Source organism: Rhinopithecus bieti, unplaced genomic scaffold (assembly GCF_001698545.2).
Source record: "Rhinopithecus bieti isolate Rb0 unplaced genomic scaffold, ASM169854v2 scaffold_36410, whole genome shotgun sequence".
NCBI classification, from domain to species: Eukaryota; Metazoa; Chordata; class Mammalia; order Primates; family Cercopithecidae; genus Rhinopithecus; species Rhinopithecus bieti.
Genome location: NW_016816076.1, coordinates 1,119,444 through 1,141,047, shown reverse-complemented (window position 1 = coordinate 1,141,047; position 21,604 = coordinate 1,119,444). Strand labels below are relative to the sequence as shown.

Below are 21,604 nucleotides of genomic sequence, written 5' to 3'. Positions count from 1 at the left end.
CTCGGCCTCCCAAAGTGCTGGGATTACAGGCTTGAGCCACCGCGCCCGGCCCCAAACTTTCTAAAACAAATGAGAACCATAAAAAGCAAAAGGGTTGGGCACAGTGGTGCACGCCTGTAACTTCAGCACTTTGGGAGGCCAAGGTGGGAAGACTGACGGTGGACAGGAATTTGAGATCAGACCGAGCAACACAGCAAGACCCTCTTTCTCAAAAAATAAATAACAAATAAATAATCAGGTACACTGGTCCTTGTCTGTAGTCCCAGTTACTTGGGAGGCTGAGGTGAGAGGATCACTAGAGCTTAGGGGTTGGAGGCTGCAGTAAGTCATGACTGTGCCACTGCATTCCAGCCTAGACAACAGAATGAGACCCTAACTCTTAAAAAAAAAAAAGCAAAAGAATAAAATTATGTATTTTAATAGAAGAAAAATATTTTAGGGAAATATAAATCAGTAATAGCTTCAGACACTATAAAAGACACTGTAAAAATCAAGACAATTACTAATATTTGACACAAATGTTAAACTAGTCATTATAGTATTTCATATTGCCTTTGCTTTGCTTTGGCTGAAAGAACCACAAATACCTCATTTTTAGAAGTTAACAATTTTGCAAAACATGTTATTAAGCAGTTGAAGACTATTTGTATGAAGACTCAATACAGTATCAATGAGTAACAATAATAACTTACAGGTATTTCAATTCTTGCTTTAAGCATCTGGTCTTTTTTAATATTCTGAACTTGAATTGCAGATCCTGTTAAAATACTGGTTCCGGAACTACTGCAATCTACAACATAGACTGGAAGGTTTGGAGCACCTGAAAACTATGTGAAGGATGCAAAATAATGTAAGACCCTATCGAATGTATTTGATTATTCCATAATTGTTCAAAGTTTCAAATAATTCACTAGAGCTATTATTTCTGGCAATGAATAAGAAAATTCTAAGTAAAAGTCACTAAAACTCTTGAATACTGAACAAAAACAGTAATTTTCTACTGTACTATGTAAAATTTATCTGTTTTGGAAGGAAAACCAACTTCCTCAATCACAATCCTTTTCTTTTTTACTTAACTGGATTTTCCTTTTCTTTCTGCGGTCTTTTACCTACCTTCATTTAAGCATCATTCCCAATTTTTTTTCCCTTGAAGTAAAGGAATAAAGAAGGCTACTCCATAGGCAGAGCAGCCCATTCCCAATCTTGAAAGACATTTTTGTCTTTCTATTCGTGTATAATTCATGTGAAATGAGAGGGATAGAGTCAAGGAAGGAGAGGTGAGTAAACCTTCATCCACGAATTTATGAAACTGGGCACAGGTGGCATCTTTATTGATTTAGGAATGATTTAAAAAAAAACTATTGGCAATAAGATCCCACAAATCCCTCCATGGAATAACCATTTCAGACTTAAATCCTATGTAAGATTTACTATTAAGTGGCTAAAACAGTCACTGCCACTTACTATAAGGGACTCAAAATAATCGAAGTATCTTCCAATAAGCTTACCTTACAATGAACAATCAGTTTTGGTTGTGCTGTTATGTTGTCTGATTCATCTAAAACTTCCACCTGAAATGGGAAAGCTGTTCCATTTTCTATAACTAAAATTTCGGAATCAGGTTTCACTTTCAATCGACGAGGCTGACCTAACAGTAAATTATACAATGAAATACATATTCAGGTTTCAAAGACTGAAGTACTGAAATAGCAAAAGAAACAACTTTAGCATTAAAGACTCAATATTTTATAAATATTGCCAAGAAAGAAAAATATAGGCAATGTCCATGTTTAATCGGTTTCATCCCAAAATGCATAGATTCAATACATGACAAGACTTAATCTCAACTGTATAAAATGCTTGGTGTCTAGGCTTTTATTCCACAAGGTACGACACAGTGATAATTCACATTAGAAATCACCTAAAATCTTTAAAAGATACTGAGGAAAAGGTATTCAAAAGAAAATAACGGCTTATTAAAACTATTTACCAATTTTACATGATGATTTTTCCGGCACAAGTAACTATATGTTTTAGACATTCAAAGAATTAGTTCTTGTAATGACATGATCAGGTCATTCACTTGTTAGATTGTCCACTACCTCTGATGTCATAAGCAATTAACATCACAAATTTCCTCTAAGATTAAGAAAAGTAGGCTTATACTTCTGCAGTAAGCCAGTCTGATTTGTTCCATAAACACTGATATTTTAAAATTCAATTAATGCTACATACTGATAACACAAGTATACGGAGAGAATTACTGAAAATATTTATTATACTTTGTACTAATATTAGTTAATATTCATTTATTTACTATATATGAAGTATTGTGCTAAGTTTTATTAAGGATTATTTTTACATAAACATCACAATAATCTTAATGAAGATGTTACTATTATCATCCCCATTTCTGAAACTGGGATTCAGATAAATTAAGTATTTCTTCCAGGTCACCAGGCTAGTAAGTAGCAAACATAGGTTTAAATCCTGATTTGTAATTTGAAACTCCTTGACTTTTATCACTATACCATGATACTTCCTATCTACCCCCCAAAAAGAACTATCTAGCTACTAAGAAATATACTACTCAAATCCATACTTATTAATAATCTAACCTCTAAAATAAATGAATTTTTGTTGATACGTATGATTTTTTTCTTGTACTTCCACCAATGGACCTACCTAAATTCTTTAACAATTCATACTGGAGGAAAATGTCAAACAACTTGAATTTGTGAACGCAAATAGCTGATATGTTTCTTTTTACCTACAATCAGTAACAAGATCACATATGCACACAGATATGGTTGTGGTGTTGTTCATATCAGAGCTAAATCTAACATGCTAAACATTGCTGTGTTTTACAGGTGCAGGCAGTTCTTACTTGGCACAGTAGGTGTTAATGAAAACTCTTGCATATTTCAACTGTGTCCTCCATTGAGTACTACAGAACTGTGCAAGGCAAGGACTACCTGTAGTAACTCATTTAATACTCCTAACAACCCCAAGGGAGTAGATATTATCTCATTTTACACAAGAAGAAATTGAGGCATAGAATGAGTTTACCTAGACACTAACCCAGCAGGGCTGACTCCAGAATGCACTTAGAACCTCTACCATAGACTGCCTCTCAAATTAGCCAGCATATTCTATCCTATGTAACTTTAATGCAACTTCATTTTCTCAAGTTAAGTCCTTAACTTAATAAAAATAACATTAGAAATTTTTCTTCTTAAAATATGAAACAGTTGTATAAACAAAATGTAAAGAACAGACCCATCTCTAATAAAGCCTAATAGATATTTTCCAAGAAACAGTTCCCCAAAACATTTCAATATCCAAACTTTTCTCCCAATGTTATATTTAGAATGTCAATAACATCTTCCTAAATGTTTTCCTTTTAAAACTGGTCATTTCTGTTATGTGCTATGGTTTGACATTTAAATGTATTTTCAAGATTATACCACTACTAAAAGCCCAAAAATCTCTTAACTTTATAGCATTATACTTTAACATAAGAATATATTTTAAATTAATTATGAATATTCTTGAAATAATATTACCAGGTAGTAAACTTTCATTTTCAAAATCTGTGAGTCTTCTTTTAAGCCGGCAGAGTAACCTTCAGATTATAATTCTGTTGAAAAAACAGTAAAATTAAACCCAGTCCTAAATACATACTTAAGTAGTTTATCACATCAATTCTGATTTATATTTGTTTTATTTTCATACCATTGTAAAATTACTTACCAATTTTATACTTATTAAAATTATCATATATTGGAGTCAGAAATCTTAGAGGAAAAAAAAACTGATCAATATTGCTTCCTTACAGACATTGAAATGAACAGGGGAATTATGGTAGGAACCTACTTTTCCAAAATAGGAATATCACTTTAGGATCAATTTTTTTTTTTCTTCACTTAATTTTTATTCTCAAAAGGCATAACCTCGAATACATTACATAATCAAGATAGATATTATAAAACATATGAAATAGTAAAGGTGAAAGAAACAAAATCCACAAATTTTGAAATGCAATGTGGTACTCTAATTGGATCCTGAGCAGGAAAATAAATTAACTGGAGACAATAAAAAAGTCCACAGTTTTGTAGTAGTATTTTGTCAATGTGTGGATAATAAAGTTCTGTCAGACATTAACAGGAAGGAACTTTCTAATGCAACCTCTCTATACTATCTTCGAACTCCTTTGTAAGTTATTTCCTCTAAAAAGTTATTTTCAAAATAAAAAGGTTTATATCTAGGAATTTTTAGTAAGTTTATCTTACAAAGTCAAATTTTCTGTGAATTTCAAGTTCTTTTTCCAGAAAAATCTGAATTCAGAAAGAATCAAGAACTCAATTGTTGACTTGATTATACCAAAGCCGTACACAGTACTTGAAAAAAATACACATGCTCTGTTTTAAACATCACACTGATACGGGAAAATATTTAAATATTTAAAGTAATGATACACTGAAAAAAAATTAGCTACAGTGTTTTTTAGTCAGGTTAAATCTATTAGCTCCTGGACTTTATAGACCTAATTGAAAAAATTTACTTTATTTATTAGAGTTTCTATCTTTAGCTTCCCTGTTTTTTTTTTAGACCAACAAACTACGCATAGGATTCCTTCCTTAACTGTATCTCTCACCAAACACTTCCTTTTATCTAAATATCAAAGTGATATGTTTAAAGATGTGAGCTGAAGTTTCCCATATTTCTAATCGTCATTTTTGTTCTAAGAAAAATATTCAAAAGTGGACAGAAACAGTAGGAGAGACAGAGAAAAAAAAAAACCAAAACAGCACAGTCCTGGATAACTGTGCCAAAAAAATGACTTTGAATGTGAAAGAACTGAAATAGCGATAATGGGGACAGATGAAAAATATTTAATTCATGTTTAACCAACAACAGTAGGAAATGTGCCAATTTTTCTTACAGATGTAACTGATAAGTCAGGTGGCATACTGCTGATAAATTCCTAAAAACCCAATTACTGTCATCTGTTTTTTAAAAATAGGTCATTCCACTTTTCATTTACAATTTCATTCTTACCATATGAAGTAAATACTTAACAAGTATCATAAGATCTATACATAATGCTTACCTTGCCTTGACAAGAGTTTACAGGGCCCTTAGCTGTAACACCTCGAATTACACAATTTGGTCCTTTGGTTATTTCTTCATAATGTAAAGATAAACCACTGGGGAAAAAAAAATATGTTTTAACTCCCCTCAATTGCCTACAAGTAAGCTGCAAATGTGTTTTGCTTTCCTATGTAACATTGCCATGTCTATTTTCTAATAAAATATTTTTTATATATAAAGAACTAAACAGAAAAAAATTCCCATGGATTTCTTTTACAAAGAAAACTGATCCAACAAGTATTAATAAGTGATGCCAATGGGTTAAACACTGAAAATGATACAATAGGTATAATGCAAAATTAAAACAGCACGTATTGAATTAGTAAAGATACAACGTAGTACCTAATCTAATGCTAGACCATGTATACAAGCCTAAGAAAAGGAAATACCCAAAGAAGCCAGGTTTAAGGATGTCTTCAGCATTTAACATGAATTCTTTCAAATATTTCACCAGTGGGATTTTAGAGACTTATGGGCATCTATTATTAAAATGAATGGCAATTTAGATAAAAGTCCAAATAATAACAGACAGGCTTATAAGGACATAAACCGGTGAGATCACCTAATCTACTTCCATGAGTAATATGGTTCCTAAAGCTGATTCCAAAGCTAATTTCATCAGATTTGACCAGATGTAGACCTTTGCAGTGGCAAAATTTTACTCTGTCAAAGGTAAAGGGGAAAAAAGTAAAAAATATACCATGATGGAGAAAAGCCTAATTTTTCTGAGGAATGGAATTTAAGTGCTCACAGGTATTTTCAGAATAAACTGTAAAGCTCATTTGAAAAAAGATGTAATGTGGCACACAAGATAAAATAAATCCCCTGGGAAAGATGGCACATTAAACATATACACCTACTTTCACTGTGTCTTAAAATCCCACTAATATGACAGTAAAGGGATTTATTATTAAAGGAAAAAATAAAGAAAAAACAGAAAGGAAGCAGAGACAGGGCAACCAAACTTATCTGCTAGAAAACAGGACAGACAAGTGGCAAATATCAGCAGTCTCCAAAAAGCTGAATCATAAAATAGAAATAGAAAAAGCTAGAAACCAACCTCTATCATAGAATGCCCAGGTACTGTTCAGAATTGGCAAAAGGAAAAGCTTTAAACAAACAAGCAAAAAGACTGATGAAAAGTTTAGATCTCAGATCTCCAGATCTCTCCTCTCTGCCTCTGGCAGATGAGTGAAAGATAAATCTCTGAAAAGGTTAAAACAGAAGATCTCTGAACCAGGGACAGGAGGTAAGTTGAGGATGAGAATGAAATACTAAAAAGAAGAGAAGAGGTAATCTGGAACGAATGCATATGGATACTGAGACCTCTCCTCCCCAATTCCCACCCCAGCCCTGTTCTTTGATTAGGAACCAAACTATTCCCCGCTCCAGGCAAAAGACTGAAGATTCTTCTTTGCGGAAACTGCCCAGTCCAAGACCTAAAAATACTAACAGGATGTCCCCCAACAATGTACTCCAGACAGATCATCCCACAGTGGAGCTCACAGGCAACAGCCTCTCCACTCTTCCACCTGCATTCCAGTCTCCTACTCATTTACAAGCAGACGACCAATAACCAGCTATCTCTAGAGACCAAGAACAAGCAATCGACTAAGTTGGAGACAACAGAGTATCTGTATAGGCAAAAGAAAACTTAAAAAAAAAAAAAAACACAACCAACCATTTGTTTTATCAGTGAAAACGGTACTACATTCACAAAACAAAAGAGGGTCTTCAAAAAATTTCAGAGAACCAGAAAGAACTCACAGCAACTAAAATACGTTAGCAGAAAGGAAAACTCAATGGAAAGGTAGTAAGCACAAGGCTGAGAACATTTATCAGAAAGTAAAACAGAAACACAAAAAGATTGAGGACATTTTTTTTTAAAATTGGGGATTCAGTACAAAAGGTCCAACATCCAATAACTAAGAACCCTAAAAGAGAAAACAGTGATGACAGAAGAAACAGAATGAAGTATTTCAAATAATGAATTAAGAGACATTATATCATACTTGCAAAAGAACATGGAGTAAGGCATAAACACCTTAACTTCAGCAATAAATTCAGTCAAAATATAAACTTCAGTGAAGCAATTTATATATGACACTAGTCACAGAGGATAGGGTGGAGCTAAATTACTCAGATATAATAAAATTCACTAATATTTTAAATAACACTAAAGTTGAACACCTTACACACACAAAAATAAATAAGCTGAAAAAAAGAGCGAATGCTTAGCAAATATGAAAGGACAAATATGTATTGATCCTTCAAATTACCTTGCTTCAAGAACTGGCTGAATATCAGTTACTAGTTGACTGGTATGACCAAATTCATCCTGAAACTCCAGAGGGATATTAAATGGAACTCCAACACGAAAATGATGATCCAGAAGAACAAATGAAAATTTCTCTGGCTTACCCTCTTCAACAAAAACAAAAATGAAATGAAAAGCAAGTACATTGGTCAGAAAATCCATTGGGGTCAAAACAGATCCATTTCTATATGAGAAATTTTAGAAATCTATTTTAGACTCTACTAAAATAACATTTTAAAATCAGCACAAAATTATATATTATGCAGACAATCCACTTGGGAAAAACCTCCCGAGTACCTGGGACTACAGGTGTGTACCACTACACCTGGCTAATTTTTGTTATTTTTTGTAGCAACAGGGTCTCATCATGTTGCCCACACTGGTCTTGAACTCCTGAACTCAAGTTACCCACCTGCCTCCCCAGGCGTGAGCCACCATGCCCAGCCGTTGTACCTTTTCATAGGAAAGAACTTTAAAGGCAAAACACGATATTCAATAGTTATAAAATGATATATATGATGAAGTTAAATAGAAGCTCCACACGAGAAAATATTTGCAACATGTGTAACAAGGAAAATTCAGACTACATGAAACCCTCCTATAAATAGGCTGTTCTCAAAGTGTGGTCTCTAGTCTTGAAGTTTTAGCATCCCCTGAGAACTTATTAGAAATGCATATTCTAGGGCCCACCTCAAACCTGCTGAATCAGAAACTCAGGGTGAAATTCACCAAGCTGTGTTTCTTTTTGGGTGAATCTGATATAAACTCAAATTTGAGAACCACAGCTTTAAACTATTAAAATGGGTATAGTAAATTAACAAGCATTCATAGATGGCATACAATGTCCAATAATGGCTAGAAGAGGTACACAATCTAAAAATTAGAGAAGCAGTTTCACCACCAACTATGCTAAATAAATATATAGTTCAGCCAGGAATGAGCATGCAGTCAACTGGAACTCTGATAGTGAGAAGTGAAGGTACTTTTTGGCATAGCCTTTTGGGATGTCCACTTCTTGGTATCACCCTAAGGAGATTCTAACATATGTACAGAAAGCAGCATAATTTTTTTTGCCAAACAGCACTACGGTTTCTAATAGCCAAAAACTTGGAAACAATCAACATGATTCATCAACAGGAAACTGCTTAAACTACAGCAAACCCATCTTATGAATATATGTTCCACAGGTGTTAAAAGAACACAGATTTATGTATAAAAAAGTCTCCTAAAACATTAAAAAAAAAAAAGAAAACCACTCCAAGGTGGTCCTTCTTGATACCACAGCTACTTAGATTTAGATCAGTTCTCTCCAAAAACCCTGTAACAATGACTCTATAAAAGCAGTAAACAAGAAAAAAGATGAGAGTAATAGAATTGGAAAGCCAAAGAACATATGAGTAAGTGTAACTGACTTAGCAGAAAGACCTAAGAACATCAAATACTCAAACAACAAAGCAAGCAGAGACCGAATCTGATTCACAGTTACCAGATGCCCAAAAGTCTCAGGGATGGCTGTAGAAAGTTGTAGTGAAACCGAAATAAAACAAGGTTAGCTGAAGTCAGTTTGAGAAACAGTTTCGCAGATCCTCATCCTTCAACGCATGGGCTAGTCAACGACCCTCCTCATCCCCAGCAAAAGATGGAAGGTTAATTCTTTAGGGAAAGAAGAAAAGGTCCAGAAGTGAGACACACACCACTACTAAAAGTGTCACTGATCAGGCGTGGTGGCTCAAACCTGTAACCTCAGCACTTTGGGAGGCCAAGAAAGCAGGATAACTTGAGCCCAGGAGTTCAAGACCAGCATGGGTAACATAGTGAGACCCTGTCTGTATTTTAAAATATAATTAATTAAATTTAAAAGTGTCATTGAAAATAGGAAAGTGTTTATTGAAAATAGGAAAATCAAGTGAAAAATTATATACTAAATGTGAGGACTCCCACAAACACACACAAATGGTCTTTCCCAGCTTGGTTCCCAAAATGCTGGCAGCTAGGTCTTTACCCTTTTAGCAGGTGACTGAAAGGCTCCACTCTGGGGAATGGAAACAGCCGAAGAGACAAGACCTAAAAATTCTCGTATCATAACTTCCCCCAAGGAAATTTAAGTTTTTAAGTGCCCTGTTCTTCAATGTAAGCAAATCACTAATTATACAAGAGAATATCTAATAAAGACAAGGAGGAAAAAAAGCAACATGGAGGAAACAAACTATGAATCAGGAAAAATGCTATAAAAAAAACCCCACTATTATTGATATCCTCAGAGAATAAAGATACTAAATTCATGAAGTAGGAAGAGAACGCTTAAGGAATTGTTTAACAAGATTATTCTAAAAGAGATTTTAGAAACTAAAAATGGTAGCAAAAAGGAAAAAATAGCATAGAACATCAAGCTGTTAAGAAAATCTCCAATAAGGTAGTAAAACAAAACCAAGAGATGGAAAGTAGGAAAAACAAAAATAATATACCAATCCTGAAATCCAACATCTTAACATTAGATGTTTTAGAAAGAAAGAACAGGCTGGGCACAGTGGCTCAAGCCTGTAATCCCAGCACTTTAGGAGGCCGAGGCAGGAAGATGGCTTGAGGTTAGGTGTCTGAGGCCAGAATGGGCAACATAACATAGCGAGACCCTGTCTCTACAAAAAAATGTTTTTTAAAAATTAGACAGGGCCAGGTGCGATGGCTAACATCTGTAATCCCAGCACTTTGGGAGGCCGAGGCCGCCGGATCACCTGAGGTCAGAAGTTCAAGACCAGCCTCACTAACATGAAGAAACCCCATCTCTACTAAAAATACAAAATTAGCTGGGCATGATGGCGCATGCCTGTAATCCCAGCTACTTGGGAGGCTGAGGCAGAAGAATCACTTGAACCTGGGAGTCGGAGGTTGCAGTAAGCCGAGATCACACCACTGCACTCCAGCCCTCCAGCCTGGGCAACAAGAGCAAAACTCCATCTCCAAAAAAAAAAATTAGGTGCAGTGAGCTGCAATCACACCACTGCACTCCAGCCTAGGCAACAGAGCAAGACACCATCTCCAAAAAAGAAAAGAGGCCAGGGGTGATGGCTCATGCCTGTAACCCCAACACTCTGGGAGGCCAAGGAGGGCGGATCATGACGTCAGGAGTTCGAGACCAGCCTGGCCAACATTGTGAAACACCGTCTCTACTAAAAATACAAAAAAATTAGCCAGGTATGGTGGTGGGCACCTGTAATCCCAGCTACTTGGGAGGTTGAGGCAAGGAGAATCGCTTGAACCTGGCAGGCAGAGGTTGGAGTGAGCTGAGATCGTGCCACTGCCCTCCAGCCCGGGCAAGTGTGAGATCCCATTGAAAAGAAAAGAAGAGGGGAGAGGGGAGCGGGGAGCGGGGAGCGGGGAGAGAGAAGAGAAGAGAAGAGAAGAGAAGAGAAGAGAAGAGAAGAGAAGAGAAGAGAAGAGAAGAGAAGAGAAGAGAAGAGAGAAGAAAAGAAAAGAGAAAAAAATCAAAATGATTCAAGAAAAATTCCCAGAAAATAAAACAGAGATTTTCAGACTGAAAGGGTCTATGAGGTACATGGCTGGATGATACTAGATAAAAATAGGCCCACACTAAATCATACAATTGAATATTTCAGAAACTGGGATTCCCCTAAACACCTGAGGATTAGGAAACAGAGAACATTTTGGGGGAGGAGGGGCCATATGCCAAGGGTCAGGAATCAGGACAGTTTTAGACTTTACCAGCAACAATGAAAAGCAGAAAACAATGTCTTCAAAATTCAGAAGGAATATGATTATCAAGTAGACTTATAAAGCTATTTAAAAATCAAGATGGGCCGGGCGTGGTGGCTCACATCTGTAATCCCAGCACTTTGGGAGGCTGAAGCGGGTGGATCATCAGATGTTATGAGATCAAGACCAGCCTAGTCAACGTGGCAAAACCTTGTCTTTACTAAAAATACAAAAAGCGAGGCATGGTGGAGGGCACCTGTAATTCCAGCTACTCGGGAGACTAAGGCAGGAGAATCACTTGAACCCAGGAAGTGGAGGTTGCAGTGAGCCGAGATTGTGCCACTGCACTCCAGCCTGGGTGACAGAATGAGACCCCAACTCAAAAGAAAGAAAGAACAAAACAAAACAAAACAAAACAAACAAAACAAAACAAAACAAAATAATAAAATAAAATAAAATCGAAATGGTTGCCCAATTGTTCAAACATCTTTTATTGGCTTATCTTTCTTTTCTTTTTGGATTTAAAATGCCACCTTTAGCATATATAATTATATATTACTGTTTTGCTTACCTTTAACAGAAAACTTAATTGCTTTAGATGGTAGTGGTCTTCCTGCATAAGTGTCTGCATTACTTTCATTCAACACAACTTGTAATTTCAAGGTATAATTCCCCAACTTCTGAATGTTTTCTGGATAAATTAAGAAGAAATTAAAAATCAAGTCAACACAATACCAACGTATTTTTTAACATTCAGAGTAAGAACTCACCCATTTTTTTAAACCAGTAAGGCCATTTTCCTCCATGTTGACTAATATGCGAAATAATCTCTTTATTTCCACTTGAAGCTTAATAAAAGAAAAAAGAAACAATACTGTCTTGAGAAATTTAACATAAAACATGAAACATGCAATGTCACATTGGCACCAAATACCTATTTGCTGTATTTTAAAACCTGCTTTGAAGTTTCAAAAGATCTAACGCTATCCTATGAAAATGAACAGCAATAATAAAAGTTAACTCTTCAATTCATTAAAATCTCTTTCAAGTCTTGTAAACTCTTTCACTTTATTTAAAATTACTATTTAAAGAGAAAGGAAGACAACAGAATAGACAAATAACACGACCTCTCCAAAAAATTCCTTATTTATTGCCCACTCTAAAATTATATAATGCAAATATTCAAAAACCCAAAATTTTTTAAAAGGTAATTCATGAACAAAACCGAAATGTTTATCAAGTAGGTAACATGACCACAGAGACCAAAAACGGAGAGAGAGAAAAGTAGTCAACCTTACCCACTTGGAAACAGTACAATAGTGTATTCAAACTGTGAACTTTTATCTAAGAAGGAACACAGGAGTTCAACATAAAAGCGTAACAGGCCCAGTGTGGTAGCTCATGCCTGTAACCACAGCACTCTGGAAGGCTGAGGCCAAGAATTTGAGACCAGCCTGGGCAATATAGTGATAGCTTGTCTCTATAAATATTTATAAATTAGCCGGGCATGGTCCGGCTAATTAGTCCCAGCTATCTGAGAGGCTGAGATGGGAGGACTGCGTGAGCCCAGGAGGTCAAGACTGCAGTGAGCTATGAAGGTACCAGTCTGGGCAACAGAGCAAGACCTTGTCTCAAAAAAAAAAAAAAAAAAGCAAAAGAAACTTTGGATACTTTGAACACTTCAGTAGGTAACAGCACTGCATGTCCCATGAAAAACTGGGAGTGAATCCTCTGTGTGAGAAGGGGAGAGAGCAACTGAAGCCAGTGGGAGCTCCTTGGCCCTACCAAGCACTGGATCTGACTTGGAGAGCACTGGGGAGAGTGGGAAGTGCTCCACTCATACTCCTAGACCCAGTGGGTGCAAACAGAAGGAGGTCATTCCCAATCCTAAGTCACAGGGGGCTGCACAGAAATCTGCCAGCCAGCATAGGTGGCAGTCACTGGTATGGAGAATCTCCAGACTAAGATTTGTGATCTATTATTGAGGAGAGCAGCCTCCACAACCAGAATTGAGAGGCAAGCGTAACATGGGCCCCAGCCATGGGTAAGAGAATTGGGGGCCCCTGCTTTGCAGAGCCAGACTGGGAGGGGTATGGCCTGGAGCCTGGTTTTTGTCCCTGGCAGGAAGTTTTGCAGCCTGAGACAGAGTCACAATCTGAGGACAGACTGCCTGGGACTTGGCTGGCTATTTCAGCTTGCTGCCAGTAGCAGACGGTAGGAGGGAACTCAACCAGGTCAAAACTGTAGAGAACCAGGTCCCACTATCACCTGCCAGGTTGTAGAGCCCTAGCAACCCCACTTTCCCCATGCTGGATCTTTGGCAAGGCATTGGTTGCTCTGCTCCTCCCTGGAGCACTGCTTCAGGGGCCTGAGAACTACCTTGCAACCCCTGCAAGGGCTGGTGCTTGTGTCCACTGTTGAGGTGGCCAAAATGCAGGATTCTCCGGCCCAGCCCTGCCTAGCTTTGTCCTCCCCAACTGCCTCAGGGGCAGAGCACAGGACTGGGACCCCTGAAAGTTACACAGCCCAGTTCATCATCTAGAACATCAGAGTACTTCTGGTTAACAAAGGTAACCCATAAATGCTACTACAACAGCTGCATCCAGCTCTTACCTTCTAGCACCACATACTGGACAGGAGGCCAGCCTGCACAGCCCATCAAAACATCTGCTAAAACAATCGTGCAGTGCTCAGGAAGGAGACAAGCTCTGCCACCACCTCTACTACCACAATTGCCCATACCACTGCAGCTACACAGGAAGCCCTGAGACTGCTCACTCGCCCGATACATTACTACAATAGCCAGCATTGGAGAAAGCCACCACACTAAGGCTATTTATAAACAAGGAAATCATACATAACTTATGTCACTGAATACACCCAAGAAGCAAAGTCAAAAGAATCTATTAAACATACATCATAGACACATTGTCAAGGAAAAAATAAGTCGTGCCCCAACAAAAGTAAATTCAAAAATAAAAATAAGCAACTACTACTCCAGATGCAAAGGAAATGAGCCCAATACAGAAAATATTTTTTTAAAAGGTGCCATGACAGTTCCAAAGCAACACAGTAATTCTCTAACAATGGATCCTAACCAAAAAGAAATCTTTGAAATATTAAATAAAAAATTCAAAATACTGATTATTTTATTTCTTGAGATATGGTCTTGCTCTATTGCCCAGGGTGAATTTCAGTGGCACAATCATAGCTCACTGCAGTCCCATGGGCTCAAGTGATCCTCCCACCTCAGCCTCCTGAAATGGCTGGGACTACAGGTCTGCACTGCCATGCCCACTTGTTAAATTAAAAAAAAAATAATTTTTAGAGAGAGTGTCTCACTGTTTTGTCCAGGATGGTCTTGAACTCCTGACATCAAGCTATCTTCCCACTTCAGCCTCCCGGGATTACAGGCATCAGCCACCATGCCCAGCTAAAATACTGATTTTTAAAGAAGCTCTATGAGATACAGGAGATATCTGAAAACTAATATAAAGTAATAAGAAAATGAAATTCAGGATATGAACAAGAAATTTACCAAAGGCATAGTTTTTTATTTTTTAAAAAAGGAACTTCTGGAATAAAAAAATTCATGGAAGGAATTACAAAATACAGTTGAAAGCAAACAATGGACTAGACCAAGCAGGAGAATCTCAAAATGTGAAGATAAATCTGTTGAATTAATCAATCAGACAAAATAAAGAAAAAAGAATTGTAAAAAATGATCAAAGCCTTCTTGAAGTATGGGTCAATGTAAAATAGTCAAACCAACAAAATCCTAGGTAATCCCAAGGGAAAAGAAAAAGCAAAAACTTTAGAAAACCTATTTGAGGAGGCCAGGTGCAGTGGCTCATGCCTGTAATCCTGGCACTTTGGGAGGCCAAGGCGGGTGGATCACGAGGTCAGGAGATCGAGGCCATCCTGGCTAACACGCTAACACGGTGAAACACCGTCTCTACTAAAAAATACAAAAATCAGCCAGGCGTGGTGGCGGGCGCCTGTAGTCCCAGCTACTCGGGAGGCTGAGGCAAGAGAATGGCATGAACCCAGGAGGCAGAGCTTGCAGTGAGCCGAGATCGCACCACTGCACTCCAGCCTGGGCAACAGAGCAAGACTCTGTCTCAAAAAAAAAAAAAAAGGAAAAAAAAGAAAACCTATTTGAGGAAATAATTGTTGAGGAAAACTTCCCTTGTCTAGCAAGAGATCTGTACATCCAAACAATAAGAGGCTCAAAGAACACCAGGCAAAAACACTGCCAAGAAAGGCCTCACTACAATATATAGAAATTAGACTGACTAAGGTCAATGTGAAGGAAAATATCCTAAAATCAGCAAGAGAAAAAGCATTCAGTCACCAGTAAAGGAAAATCCATTAGACTAACAGTGGATTTCACAGCAGGTACCTTACAAGCTAGTAGAGACTGGGATTTTATTTTTTCTGTTTTTTACAATCCTGCTCCATCTGTAGGATTCTGTTTTCAAAGTGCTGGGGGTGGAGAGCAGGAGGACTGTCAACCACAAATTTTGTATCCTGCTAGAATAAGCTTCATAAATGGAGGCAAAATAAAGTATTTCCCAGAGAAGCAAACCCTGAAGAAATTCACCACCCCTAAACTAGATCTATAAGAAACACTCAAAGGAGTTCTAAACATGGAAACAAATGATCAATACTAGCCATCATAAAAACAAGAGAGTATAAAATTCACAGGTCTTATAAAATAATTATACAAGGCAGGAAGAGAAAAAAATCAAATAGCAACACAACAGAATCCTACCAAACCACAAAGACAGAAAGGAGGGAAAAAAAGAAAGAATCTACAAAGCAACTAGATAACAACATTATGACAGGAGCAAAACCTCACATATAAATACTAACCTGGAATGTAAATTGATTACATGCTCTACCTAAAAGACAGAGACTGGCAGTAATGGATTTTTTTAAATGAACCAACTAAATGCTACTTATAATAAACTCATATTACTCATAAAGACAATTATAGACTGAAGGTGTGGAAACAGCTATTCCATACAAACAGAAACCAAAAGTGAGCAAGAGTAGCTGATATCAAATAAAATAGACTATAAATCAACAGTTAAAAAAAATTATATAATGTTAAAGGGATCAATTCAACATGAAGATACAACAATTCTAAATATATATGTACCAAATACCAGTGCCCAAATTCATAAAACATATATTACTAGTCCTAAGAAGACACAGAAAGCAATACAACAATGACGGATTCAACACCCTACTGATAGCACTAGATGGATCATGGAGACAGAAAACTAACAAAGAAACATTGGATTTAAACTGGCCTTTAGACCAAATGGACCTAAGCAAACATTTACACAACATTCTACCCAACAATATGCAGAATATACATTATTCTGCAGAATATACATTCTTCTCATCAGCAAATGGAACATTCTCCAAGACAGGTCATACATCAGGCCACAAAACAAATCTCAATACATTTTGAAAAAATCAAAACCATATCAAGTAACTTCTTGGGCCATTATGGAATAAAACTAGAAATCAATTCCAAGAGAAACTCTCAAAACTATAAAATACTTGGATCAAACAGCTTGCTCTTAAATAACCTTTATGTCAACGATAAAATTGATATGAAAATTTAAAATACATATACGTATTTTGAGATGGAGTCTCACTCTTGCCAGGCTGGAGTGCAGTGGTGCAATCTCAGCTCACTGCAGCCTCTGCCTCCCAGGTTCAAGTGATTCTCCTGCCTCAGCCTCCCAAGTAGCTGAAATTACAGGTGCACGTTACCACACCCGGCCAATTTTTGTACTTCTTAGTAGAGATGGGGTTTCACCATGTTGGCCAGGCCAGTTTATGATGTATCTTAAAGAAAGTATGCCTATATTTGCCTTTTACTGCTGGATTTCTCAACTTGTACCAATAGAGAAAGAAATATGTTCTAGAAACATCTTCTCAATATTTGCTTTAAAAAAGGGTGCAATTATAAATCAGACAGCAAATCACCATGAGAAGTTCTCTAAAAGACCCAAGCAACTTTCTGATTTTGAAGCATTTATTCAACAAATATTTAATTACCTCCTATATACAAAGTACTAGAAAAAGGGTAAAGAAAACAAAATCATTGCTTTCCTGGAGTTTTTAATCTTGTAGAGCAAGGGGACTGGCAAACTACTGGACTGCCAATGGCTGCATTCATTTACAACAACAGACTTACGTAATCATAAGAAACAACTTACGGCCCTCTGAGCCTAAGTATTTATTTACTACCTGATGCTTTCCAAATAGTTTGCCACCCCTGTCCTAGAGGGGAAACACATTTAAGGAAACAAATTTGGTCTAGAGTTGGGAAAACCAGGGTTTGATGAGAACCAAAAGAAAACAGTTGTGGTTAGAGGTATGGTGAGTGAGGACGAGATCAAGTTGGAGAGAGAGGAAGGGCCAGATCATGCGTGGAGTATTGCAGAGCTATGACTAGTTTCCTAGGCCACTAAAGATGAAATAATATAAAACAGAGTGATAGACACAGTTCTGCAATTCAAAAAAAATCACTTTGGGGTAAAATGAAAATGAGCTGGAGCAGTGCAAGAGTGAATTCAAGAGGACTTTTCATTGAGGCAGCTACTACATGGTTAAAATGAGAGACCATGATGACTTGGACTTGAATGGGCAGAATGAAGATATACAGCTTTCCGTTGGTTTACGCAGAAGACTGGTTCCAGGATTCCATATATATACCAAAATACAACTCCTGTAGTTGGCCCTGCAGAACCTGCATATATGAAAAGTTGGCCTCTGTTTATGTGGGTTTCAAATCCCACAAAAATGATTTTCAATCTGCATTTGGTCCACATGTAAGTGGACCTGCACAGTTGAAACCCATGTTGTTCAACAGTCAACTGTTCTTTAGTGTGATACCTGGTGATAGATTGGTTACAAGGGATTAAGAAATAAATGGAAACACCAATCCTTTTCAAACTCTTCCAAAAAGTAAAGAGGAGAGAACACTTCCTAACTCATTCATTTTTTGAGGTCAACATTATCTGATACCAAAGCCAGAGAGAGACATCAAAAAAAAAACCAGAAACTACAGACCAAAATCCCTTATGAATATTGATGCAAAAATTCTCAACAATATGCTAGCAAGCCAAATTCAGCACAATTTTAAAAGAACTCACCTTAGTCTATTTAGTGTTGCTGTAAAGGAATACCTGAGGCTGAATAATTTATAAGAAAAGGATGTTTATTTGGTTCACAATTCAGCTGGCTGGAAGACTAGGCATCTGGATGAAAGCCCAAGGCTGCTTAGCTGTTTCCACTCATAGTGGAAGGTGAAGGGGAGCCAGTGTATGCAGAGATCATATGGCAACAGAAGAGTGAGGGAGGGACAATCAGCTCTCATGGGAAATAACAGAGTAAGAACTCACTCAATAAGCCCTTCATGAGAGCTCTGAACCTATGACTCCAAAACCTCCCATTAGGTCCCACCTCCCTCTTGTCCAAAGTAGATGCCAAATATCAAGACAAATATCCAAACTATATTTGGATATCAAGACAAATATCCAAACTATACATAATAACCAAGTGAGATTTATTCTTGGAATGCAAGGATGGCTCAACAAATAAAAATCAATCAAGGCTATGTGCAGTGGCTCATGCCTGTAATCCTAGCACTTTGGGAGACTGAGGCAAGAGGTCATTTGAGGCCAGGAGTTTGAGACCAGCCTGGGCAGCAGAGTAGACCCTGTCTCCACCACAAAAAAAAAAAAAAAAAAAAAAAGAGAGAGCCATGATGGCTCAGGCCAGCTGTCCTGGTGCATAAGGAGGCGAGGCTACGCGCTTGAGGCCAACCTGGGCAACATTTAAAAAAAAACTCTCATCCACTGATAAAAAGAAAAAAAAAAAAACTAGCTGGGTGCAATGAGCATGCCTGTAGTCCTAGTTACTAAGGAGGCTGACGTGGGAGAACCACTTGAGACCAGGAGTTCGAAGCTGCAGTAAGCCACAATTGTGCCACTTCATTCCAGCCTGGGTGACAGAGTGAGACCCTATCTCAAAGAACAAAAACCAACCAATCAATGCAATACATCACTTTGAGAGAATAACGGAAAAAACCTACATAATTATCTGGACTGATGCAGAGAAACATTTGGGAAAACAATACTCTTTCATGATAAAAACACTACACAAGGAATAGAAAGAAACTTCTTCAACATGATAAAGGCCTTATATAAGACCCACAGTTAACATCACATATACTCAACTGTGAAAGACTTAAAGCTTTTCCTCTAACATCAGCAACAGGACATGGATTCTCATTTGAGTCACTTCTTTTTTTTGTTTTCTGAGACGGAGTCTCGCTCTGTTGCCCAGGCTGGAGTGCAGTGGCCGGATCTCAGCTCACTGCAAGCTCTGCCTCCCGGGTTCATGCCATTCTCCTGCCTCAGCCTCCCGAGTAGCTGGGACTACAGGTGCCCGCCACCTCACCTGGCTAGTTTTTTGTATTTTTTAGTAGAGACGGGGTTTCACCGTGTTAACCAGGATGGTCTCGATCTCCTGACCTCGTGATCCACCCGTCTCGGCCTCCCAAAGTGCTGGGATTACAGGCTTGAGCCACCGTGCCCGGCCCATTTTAGTCACTTCTATTCAACATAGTATTTGAAGTCCTAGCCAGACCGTTAGGCAAGAAAAAGAAATAAAAGGCATCTACTTTGGACAAGAGTAAGCTATTTCTGTTCATAAATGACATGTTCACATATGCGAAAAACCTAAATAATCCATAAAAAAACCCTGGTATAGCTATTAAACTCAGCAAAGTTACACATACAAAACCATGTTCACAGACTGAACAACTTACAATTTTTAAGGTAAAAATAACACTCAAAATGATCTGCATATTCACTGTAATCCCTACCAGGATCTTAATGGTGTTTTCTGCAGAAATAGAAAAACGCATCCTACATTCATAGGTAATCTCCATAGACCCAAATAGCCAAAACAATCTTAAAAAACAAGAATAAAGTAGGAGCACTCACACCTCCTGATTTTAAAACTTACAAAGCTACAGTAATCAAAACAGTGCAGCATGGGCATATGAACAGACATATAGACCTAGGGAACAGGGAGCCCAGAAATAAACTCTCACGTATGTGGACAACTGACTTTCAACAAGTGGGCCAAAACAGTTCAATAGAGAACATATAGTCTTTGACAAATGGTGCTGGAAAAACTGGGTATCTGCAGGCAAAAGAAGTTTTCCATATGAAAAGAAGTTAACCATATGCAAAAGTTAAGGTCAAATGGATCAAAGTAGTAACCACAGAGCTAAAACTATAAAATTTGTAAGGAAAAAACATTCAGGAAAAGCTTCATAACACTGAATTTAGCAACAATCTCTTGGATAAGATACCAAAAGCACAGGCAACAAAAGAAAAAAGAGACTAATTGTTTTTCAAAATTGAAAACTTTTGTGCATCACAGTTACCATCAACAAAGTGAAAAAGCAACCCACAGAGTGGAAGAAAATATCTGTAAATCATTTATCTGATAAGGGATTAATATCCAGGATTATAAAGAACTCCTACAACTCAACAACAACAAAATTTAAAAATGGCCAAAGGACCTGAATAGACCTCTGTCCAAAGAAGATATACGGATGGCAATAAGCTCATAAAAAGATGCTCAAAATCACTGAATATTGGGGAAATGCAAATCAAAACCACAATAATCTTTAGTAGGAAAAAGCGGAAAAGAAAAACCACAGTAAGATACCCCTTCATATCTGTTAGGATGGCTATTAACCGCCCCCCACAAAAAAACCCACAGGAAATAACAAATGTGGGTGACATGGAGAAACTGGAATGTACAGTGGGGCGACCACTGTGGAAAACAGTATGGTAGTTTCTCAATAAATTAAATAATAATATGACCCAGCAAGTCCACTTTTGGGAATATATCTAAAACAAACAAAAGCAGGGACTCAAAGGACTATTTGTACACCAATGTTCACAGGGGCATTCTTCACAACAGACAACAGGTGAAAGTAACCTGAGTATCCATCAAACAAATGGATAAACAAAATATGGTATATATATACACAAGGGAATATTATTCAACCTTAAAAAGGAATGGGAATTCTGACACACTATGCTAAGTGAAACAGGACAGACACAAAGGACAAATATAATTCCATTTTTATGAGGTACCTAAAATAGTCAAATTCAGATATAGAAAGTTAAAAAGTAGTTATCAGGGCAGGGAGAAAGGAGTGAAGAGTTATTACTATAGAGTTTCAGTTTGAAATGTTGAAAAAATGCTTTAGATGGACAGTGGTAATGGCTGCACAACAATATGAATGTACTTAATGCCACTTGATAAATTTTATGTTAATATGTTATTTATATATATATATATATATAATTA

The 21,604-nt window shown here is 37.3% G+C and overlaps 1 protein-coding gene across 1 annotated transcript in view; it reads right to left on the bottom strand.

The window, feature by feature from the left end:
- The window catches only part of SMCHD1 (structural maintenance of chromosomes flexible hinge domain containing 1), a 158,542-nt gene that overhangs the window by 80,392 nt on the left and 56,546 nt on the right, over positions 1-21,604 (bottom strand). Inside the window, 8 exon segments of the mRNA XM_017854308.1 lie at positions 693-827; positions 1,509-1,658; positions 3,579-3,613; positions 3,616-3,640; positions 5,114-5,210; positions 7,434-7,578; positions 11,754-11,873; positions 11,953-12,030. Coding sequence (XP_017709797.1) covers positions 693-827; positions 1,509-1,658; positions 3,579-3,613; positions 3,616-3,640; positions 5,114-5,210; positions 7,434-7,578; positions 11,754-11,873; positions 11,953-12,030 — 785 coding nt within the window.